Here is a 6,000-nt window from a genome sequence, read left to right as displayed (position 1 = left end):
TGGAAAAATCACACATTGGACATTATAAATTTAGTATTGTGTTTTCACTCTTACATGAAGCATGCATAAGGGATTTGGGACAACATGTGAAATGTACTGTGGCTCCCTTGAAATGTACATGGCTCTCAAATAACTTTACTACCAAAAACTAGAAAAATAAAATTTAAAAAAATATGTAGAAACATTTTCAGATTGATCATCTTTGCTTGAAATGTCACAATTATCTTAATTATTTCTCCCAAAGTTTCACAAATTGTGGCCCAAAATTGCATATAGGGTTGCTCAGTACACAGGATGATATGTGGAACAAGCTGGGATTGAATCGATGGAATATTGCGACAAACTTGTGTTAAGAATGTATCTTTCCTGCATGCTTGTAAATAAATACAGTTACAACAGTAAGCCACCAGGTGGTGGCAAATTGTAAGATACAAAAAAGTACACTTGAAAGGATTATAACAAGCTACACACAAGGGGAAGTGGGCTTTCTGTTTTTTTGTACATCCATAAAACCACGTTACAAGATTGTTAATATAGTGCCTTTCAAGGCAGCGTCTCCTCAAGGTGCTGTACCTAAGCACAGTCCATCAAAGCTCTTTATAAACACAACTATACAGTAAAAACATGCAAAAACATCATCATGAAGTGTCACAGACCCCCATGTATCTTAATATTGGACTACCAGATGTTACTTTAGGTAAAGTAATTTGGTTTCTCTGGTATGATAAACGAAGTATGAGATATCTTGATAACGAGGTACAGTATGAGGTGTTCTGATAACGAGGTATGAGTTATCTTGATAACGGGGTATCAGATATCTTGATAACGCGGTATCAGATTTCTTGTTAGGCCAGTTTGATGACTTGGTTATGGTACTGCAGTGATAATGCATGCCGCAGTGAGGACCTGGGATCTGCTTGTTATAGTGTAAAAGGGTAACATTGCTGTTAACATCGATCTGTGAAGCCAGCCCCCATAGTTTAGTAAGACATGTAGTCCATTTAAGGTCTTAATTGTAAAGAAGAATCTGAAATATTTTCTTAATGCAGATTGAACTCAATACAAAGGCAAGAACTATGGTACAGGTTCACGTTTCTTGGTTTATGGTCAAAATTCTAGCATCAGCGTGTTGAAACACTCGATACACCAGCCAATAAGATATTACAGTAGCCCAATCAAGAAGGAACTAATCATGTTTATATCAGTACATCGGATCAATAAAATAGGATATCACAAGCATGGATTATCACAGTAATTTAAAAGGAAAAGCGTAGAAGATATTTCTATATTTTCTTATGGATTCTTCTCTGCCATATAGACTCAACTAACGTCGTGATTGAGATGATGAGTATGCATGATAGATTTTTTAAAATGATGCATTAATTACTTATGTATAACAAGACAGTTCGGTGTGGGAGTCATGTATTCGTGCTGTTGCGTAAGCGTTGTACTGCATACTTAGAACGTGAGCCGTGACTTACCCGTATTTTAATACAGGCGCTCTCTGGCATAGGCTACTTGCCAGGACCCTTCTTTCTCTTCAGGCGGTGGTTTTAGGCAGCCCTTATTGTGTTTCAGTAACACAGGAGGTCCTTTTTTTTATTTTATTGATGTGTTTTCAGTTTTAACAAATTACGTTTTGATCTCCGTGGAACAAGGTGGCGAATATAACTGTTGATATGTAAAATAAATAAATAAATAAATAAATAATACCAGGGGTCGAATAAAAAAAGATACATTGATAAAAAAAAAAAAAAAAAAAGACCACACATAATTATACATGCAGGCATACATAAACATACATACACATACATGTCATTTGTTATGTATGTAGCGATCCACTTTATAAAAGTACATATTTGTTCAATAGATCATTAACTTTCATAGCCAAACGTGATTTAACTTTTTATGCATTTTTATTTATTTATTTATTTTTACCGCTTTAATGTAGAGAACCATTTCATTTTTAAAGGTTATATCTAACGGTATTGAGGTAAGCACTCTACTCTTATGTATAAAGAACTTAGCTAATACAATAATAACATTAACTGTTAGTAAAATGTCATCCAGAGTAAACGTACCATACCATGTCAACATAGGATAGGTCTGGTAGATTTGGAATTTTTCACGACAGATAGGAGTGTGGATAGCAACCCAAAAGGATCTTGTGTCATGCAACAGTGAAAGAGATGGGCAGCATCTTCAATATTGTTTTTACAGAATGCACTGGTGCAGTCATTAACGAATCTTATATGGAGGCTTTAATAGTTTGTAATGTGTTTCTTTTACTTTTGGAGGAATTAGGAGGTATAAGGTGCTTGTTCTGTAATGTGGTTTTTTTTTTTTTTTTTTGTCTGGTTAGTTACACTGAGATTTACACAAGCAGCTTAAACACAAGATTTGTTTAAAAAAAAAAAATAAAAAAAAAACATAAAATAACGTTTCACCAGGATTGTTTTTTTTTTCTTTTTCAGAATATTGCATGTTAACTCTAAAAGAAACTTCAGGAAATTAATTTTGTATTGTTGTGAGCGATATTGATGTCATACATCACTTACGTCATCAGGCAAGATTTTTTTTTTTTTTTTTTAACGTTTAGACAGAATTTGTCTGTGAATGTCAAAGCTTTATTTGGAAAATAAAAATTGCACATTCAATATTCCTACAACGCCATTGTAAATTCACTATGAAGTTGTGTGCATGCATATTATTATTATCACAGAAGCACGATGCCAATATGGCAATCTACCAGGGTGACAACAAAAGTTCCCGACTCTTCACGATCCCCGTTTACTACAAGGCCGCTTTAAAAAAAACACACACACACACACTGAACTGAGGTTGTTCCTTTAAACCAATGTCCAGTGTAATGAAACAAGCAGAACACAAAACATAGTTTGTTGCAAAACATTGTACAGTGAAGAAATCAGTACATTTCTGCTATTTTCTATTATTCTTTTTTTTCTATTTCAAAGCTGGCATCTCTGCGGGCAGCCCCAGTAGGGCCCTTCCTCCATATAAAGTGTTTTCTTCGGCTCTTGGTCTTTCTTAGTTGTCGGTGCTGCCGGCGGGGCGGATACCAATTAATTTCTAGAAACGCAACGTAAATATACACAAAGCATTTTTAACCCTGAAAGCAATCATTTTTTTCCCTTGAGGATTTATACACACTGAAAGGTAAGCGATTTCTGTAGCATAACTCCTTTTGAAAAATGCGGCCAATGTAATCTATTGCTACATTGACATTTTTTTGAGCTTCCACACGCCAAGCACAATTAATAACTATTGTAAAACGTACTTATTTTATACTCAAATTGTGATATATTACTAATAGTCGGTTTCTCTTTCCAGTGTAACGGCTCAGCTGTACAGAACGAAGAATGAACGAGAAAGAAAGGAGGGGGTGGGGAGGGGGAGAATTGTATTTAGTTGAAAGAGTTTAATGGCTGTTAAAAAGAATCTGCCTGGATTAAATCAGCAACCTGTCCAGAAACTGTTTATAGTGTGTCCAGTCACCAGTAGAAGCTGGTACAAGACACATTTATACATTTTAACCAATGGTATATTCTTTCAAAAATGAGCATTTGAACTCGCTTCAAAGCCCATCCAAAGCCCTTTTTTGAAAATCAGATTTCTGATATTTGTTGTCTTAAGTTTGGTGTTAATCATTGCTGGTTTTGAATCTTTTTTTTCGTCACGAACCACTGCAGTTAATGTAAAATGTGTGACAAAGGGAGTGTGTGTATTGTTGTTATTAAAATCTCTCTCCTCTCATACCATGTGTATTTAATTATGTCGCTTTTAATCTTCATCACAGCAGCCATTGTTCCAGCTCCCTACATGAGCGAGAGCTTTGTTTTGCTTTGCATCATATAGCACTGTGGTATCAAGTCATCCTAATTGACCTGCAGTGATCCAGTTAGTAGCCATAAATGTCTTTGGCCCATTAACCCAAACAACTTAAGTAGTTATTGCCTTGAACGCTTGAATCGAGGACCATAACAAAGCTACCGAACCGCCACCGCCACCCTTTCACAAGATGTGCTTGTTTACACACTTCAAACGCTGCATTGCTGCTGCACTATTGCTACAGAACTTCGTTTCTAGATGCTCATGAACAATACCATAATGTCTAAACTAGTTAAGTATATGTCCTTAAGTCTGGTCTTTTTGCTTCTTTGTCTCCAAACTAAAGTTTTATTTCTGTTTCCTCCTCAGATGCCCTCAGCGACTATTGGCAGCAGCATGGTTCAGACGGCCGGTCCAGAGGTGGGGTCTGTTCCCAGCTCGCTTACCATGTCAGCCCAGTTCCAGTCAGGTGCCCAGTCCGAGACAATCAAGCAGGTGCTGGGTGTCATTGAAAAGAAAGTCCGAAACCTGGAAAAAAAGAAGGTAATACAGCATTTCCACCAGAGGGGTTGGTATAGCTGGAGTAGAAACGAACTTTGCTTGTCAAAACTCCGATCCATGACCGTCCAAACAAAGTCTCAAACTTGTTTCGTCTTACTAGTAACCAGATTGATCATTCTCTGTTTACAAAACTTGCCTCCAGATAAATAAAAATAAATTTGAGATCTTTTAAAGCATATTTAAACATTGCATAATTTTCATCATAATGGCCTCATTCCTGTAAAAGGAGAATTAAGCAAATCTTTGAAAATTTAAAATTGCAATTGTGGATGTCTGCAGAATTTAACACAATTGGTGCCTTTTGTCTTGTCGGACGTACAGTAGTCTCATTTCGATTCCTTTGTGTCTGGGAAGTGATCAGCGGTTAGTTTTCCTGTAGTTCATGAATTTGCAAGTCCAGGCTGCCAGTTTCCATGGATTCATCATATGGACTGAGGAACTAACATGGCGGCCGGGTTGGGAATCCTTGCTTGAATTGGGACTCCATTGTGATGGTGTTCACATTTATGTATATACAGTGTATGTGTGCTTATAAATTGACAAGCAATTTGCAGTACCATAACCCTGGATCCCAACAGGCATTCTATCACCTTTGGATGCAAATTCCCATAACCTTTCAAGAGTATTCAGTGAATAGTAAGATCTCTGTTCTGGGACCCAGAATCAAAACATCCTGGGCTGTTTGTGTGTGTGTGTGTGTTGTTTTTTTTTTTTTTTTACAAACACAGCACAGCTGCTGACCTGCTGTGGAAGGCAATCCCTTAAAGGATATAGCCTACTGCTGCAATCCAGCTGAGACGAAGAGAATGCAGGCACTTAAGTGGAAATGTTAATATTCCCACAAAGCTGCGGATGCTCTCAAAACAATGAGATTTTCAGTTCTGCCCTTGCTAAGCTTCATTTGGCCACGATAAGCACCTGTAATTCATTACTCATTTGCCCCAGAAATGTGTACCTTATTGGCTTTGGTACTGTTTGGAAATAATTGTATATGAATACACTGAGGTCATGCTTCATTTGATCATTCTGGCAACCAAAAAACTCACTTTGAAAGTAGGTGCAATCTAAAGTATGTAGTTTTAAATAGTATACATTTGTCCTTTTATGGATAATTCACTTTTTTACTTAATCTCTGCAAGCAAGGCTGAAATGCTTCATCTTTAACATATGAAGATGTTATCGGTTAGTGCACCCCTGCTTTATACTAGCCAGTTCATAATCGATGCTAATTGACCACACAGCATTCTTTTAAGCCTAAATAACGGGACACTTAAACCTTTTTAGACAAATCTGCTCGAAACAATGGATAGGACCTATTCCTGCATCGTGCCCAGAAAGATTGACAAGCACTGCATGTGACTCTCGGGTTATTACTTTGGCCTAGGATTAAGGCTGTAACAACTAAAGAGCACGAGGATTGTACTTGTCTGCAAAAGATTAGACATGTAAACTGGCTGTTTACCTTTGCACTTTTTAAAAAAAAAAGTCCTTTTTTAAATGTGTGAATGTGTACCTGTACCATGTCATTTGTCTACAAAAAAGTAGTTTTTGACATGCCAATGTTTGAGTTCATCTACATAAAGAGATTGC

General features: G+C 36.8%; 1 protein-coding gene across 1 annotated transcript in view; it reads left to right on the top strand.

The window, feature by feature from the left end:
- The first annotated feature begins 3,039 nt into the window (after positions 1–3,039).
- The window catches only part of LOC121294582 (caprin-1-like), a 29,810-nt gene continuing 26,849 nt past the window's right edge, over positions 3,040–6,000 (top strand). Inside the window, exons 1-2 of the mRNA XM_041218421.1 lie at positions 3,040–3,177; positions 4,219–4,392. Of these exons, the coding sequence (XP_041074355.1) occupies positions 4,219–4,392 (174 nt within the window). The 5' untranslated portion in view covers positions 3,040–3,177. The remainder of the gene's footprint in view (positions 3,178–4,218; positions 4,393–6,000) is intronic.

Source organism: Polyodon spathula, chromosome 19 (genome assembly GCF_017654505.1).
Source record: "Polyodon spathula isolate WHYD16114869_AA chromosome 19, ASM1765450v1, whole genome shotgun sequence".
NCBI classification, from domain to species: domain Eukaryota; kingdom Metazoa; phylum Chordata; class Actinopteri; order Acipenseriformes; family Polyodontidae; genus Polyodon; species Polyodon spathula.
This window is presented reverse-complemented; position numbering and strand designations above follow the sequence as displayed.